Here is a 2,650-nt window from a genome sequence, read left to right on the forward strand (position 1 = left end):
ATGCCGAGTGGTAACCTAAATCATTGGCAAGTACAACATTCCCCACCCCAGGCTAAAGGATAAAGAGCATTGAAGTCCATCATGCTCCAAAGCCAAGGAAAGTAACACTGCCTATCAGGGGACAGCAGAGCTGGGTTGTCATTTTGGCTCCAGCTTCTAAGATGACAGTTGAAATGCCCCCTCAATGTACATGTGGTTCTCAAGGTCTTCAGACATTTATTTGCCAGTAAAATCCCATAAGAGCATCTGGAAGTGTGATATTTTTCCTACCTTTAGTTCTCTTTTTTCCATGTTTTGGATGTTCTGGGTTTTTCCAGCTGGAGACTGGTGTGCTCTAGCTCCCCTCACTGCTGCTGGTGCGAGACCGCCATGGGGCACTTTCTGAATGCCAAGCCTTTTTCTTACGAGCACCGCAAAGTTCCACAAAGCAAAGACCACTTCAGTTTCAATACCAAACAGGCCTTTTTCTCAAGCAACACCTGTGTGACTTAGAGCCCAGCGTTATTTTATTCCATTAGGAATGAGAAGTTCTGTTTCTGATTGGCTGAAAGGAGTTCTATCGTGCCTTTGTCGGAGGTCAAAATCACCATGTTCTGGAATCTTAGCAGGTGTGGAGTCAAGTGGGCAATAGGGTCTAGTACTAACATAGCTGCTTCAGCACCGGAGTCAGGTACAGCTTTTCTGTAAAATGGAGCAAGCACACCTGCCTCTAAGCCTTCCCTCAACATAATTGCTTCTTTAGCTGTTTTGTAAGCTGCTTCCATCTTGTTATTTGTCTGGCGCTCCTGGTGACTAGGATGTTACTATGGGTTCTAGAAATGTTTGCATGAATGGAAATATCTCAGGGATATGATGTTTATTAAAGATATTACTATGGTTCCTCCTGAATATCCTGAATATCGCTGAAGAATGCAGCCCCTTTTCAACGCTTATACATGGAGGCAGAGGCAGGGGAGTTGGGAAAGGGTGTGTTATGAAACATAGGAACACTATTGACAATAAATGTATATTGGGTTGTTGTTCTATGTGCCCCTCCCTGCCCAGGGGTGAAGAGAGAGGGTACCCTGAGAGGAAGTGCTGTGGATTGAGAAAGCACAGGACATAAGCGAGAGTCAGGCGGGCCTGGTGTCTGGGCTGGAGAAGGACGGCCAGAGCCTTTCTGTGCTCATTCTTTTGTAAGGGAGGCAAAGCCCTGTGCTTCATCTGTGGAGCACCTGTGGTTCTAAGCAGCCTCTCCTAGCCTTTGGCTAATGCTCAGGTTACTGCTAGTTTCTGTCTGAATCCAATCCAGTTGGAGCCAATCTGGTTAGTACTGCCCAGCAGATTATGCCTTTGTTTAGAGCTTTTGCATGCCCTGTCCCCTAAGCACAAAGACTGTATCCACTTAAAGGCGGTCCCTGCATCTTCCCCCCTTTTGTTTTTCTACTTTGAGCACATAGACTTTTGCTGTTACACGTATCTATTTTTCTTGGAGGGCTTTGCATTTTTACACATGACTTCAAATTTGAGCTTTTATCTAAATTTAAATCTGGTGGGGTTTTTTTTTTTGGTGTATGTGTGCGTGCGTGCTCCTAGCCTTTTCACTCTATCTATCCCTGCTCCCCCCTTTTTTTTTCTTGGAGCGTTTTCCCTGTTTCACTCCCGACTTCAAACTGATTCCTTCATCTGTTACTTTCCTTTAGCCTTTTAAATTTCTTATCCTTTCATAATTACTCCTAGCCTTCTAATAACTCTTAGCTTTTTATAACTTGTAAGTTTCTAAATCTTAGTTTCCAAGTCTTCTCTTAACTTCTAACTTTCTTAGCTTCTAAATCTCTCAACTCTTCAAAGTTTAACTTTCATACTTTTAACATACTTGACGTACTTTTCACATACAGGACAACCTTCCAATATACATCTCTCTCCCTCAGAGTGGTTCCCGTTTTAACATCCAACTGACTGACAGACTCAGTATTTTCTTTTTTTTTGACTTTCTTATTGCTGGCCTCCAGAGTATCCACTCACATTATCTTCTGTACTCGGGGTCCCTGTTTGGGTACCCTAAGGGGAAGGGCTGTGGATTAAAAAATGAGAAAACAGACAAAAGGAGGGGTCAGGTAGACTCTCTGTCTAGGCTGGAGAACACTGCGACCCTGAGCTGTCTGTGCGCCTTCTTTTATAGGGGAGGCAGAGCCATGTGCTTCAGCTGTGGAGCACCTCCTGGCTCTAAACAAGCCTCTCCTGGCCTTCTCTGGCTAACGCTAAGGTTATTGCTGGTTTCTTTCTGATGCAGCCAGACTACTGGGTCCAATCCAGTTAATATCGTGCAGCAGTAGATTATGCCTGTTTAGAGCTTTCATGTGCCCTGAAGTGTAAGCATAAAGACGGTATCCACTTTAAAGGTCTCCCTGCATCTTTGCAAAAATGTCTCATGACTTCTGACAACCCAATATTACCAAATCTCAGCATAGTGTAATTTACTATAGGCTGGGGCTTCTCCTCCCCCAATTTCCCTCCCCCCAACCCCATTGTCTATGGAATGTGAAGAGACTTAGGCTATGGAGCCAGCAGGTAGTGTGAAGATTAAAGGCTCTGGACTCCCACCTGGCCAACCGTGGTTCAAGTCCTGGACCTGGTGGTTTGCTTTCTCGCTTTCCCTATTTTTTTTTTT

The 2,650-nt window shown here is 44.5% G+C and overlaps 1 protein-coding gene and 1 long non-coding RNA gene across 3 annotated transcripts in view; one reads left to right on the forward strand and one right to left on the reverse strand.

Annotated features, from left to right (window-relative positions):
- CUNH1orf105 (chromosome unknown C1orf105 homolog) overlaps positions 1 to 512 on the reverse strand; it is a 41,830-nt gene extending 41,318 nt beyond the window's left edge. The window contains exon 1 of one of the 2 annotated variants that reach the window (XM_027768008.1): positions 271 to 468. In XM_027768008.1, the coding sequence (XP_027623809.1) occupies positions 271 to 291 (21 nt within the window). In that variant the 5' untranslated portion in view covers positions 292 to 468. Of the gene's footprint in view, positions 1 to 270 lie in introns of both variants that reach the window. The other variant, XM_027768005.1, reaches the window with a different exon arrangement.
- Positions 513 to 586: 74 nt separating this feature from the next.
- LOC102470221 (uncharacterized) overlaps positions 587 to 2,650 on the forward strand; it is a 32,870-nt gene continuing 30,806 nt past the window's right edge. Inside the window, exon 1 of the long non-coding RNA XR_333641.3 lies at positions 587 to 670. This is a non-coding gene — a long non-coding RNA (uncharacterized LOC102470221). The remainder of the gene's footprint in view (positions 671 to 2,650) is intronic.

Source organism: Tupaia chinensis, unplaced genomic scaffold (genome assembly GCF_000334495.1).
Source record: "Tupaia chinensis unplaced genomic scaffold, TupChi_1.0 Scaffold000074_1, whole genome shotgun sequence".
NCBI classification, from domain to species: domain Eukaryota; kingdom Metazoa; phylum Chordata; class Mammalia; order Scandentia; family Tupaiidae; genus Tupaia; species Tupaia belangeri.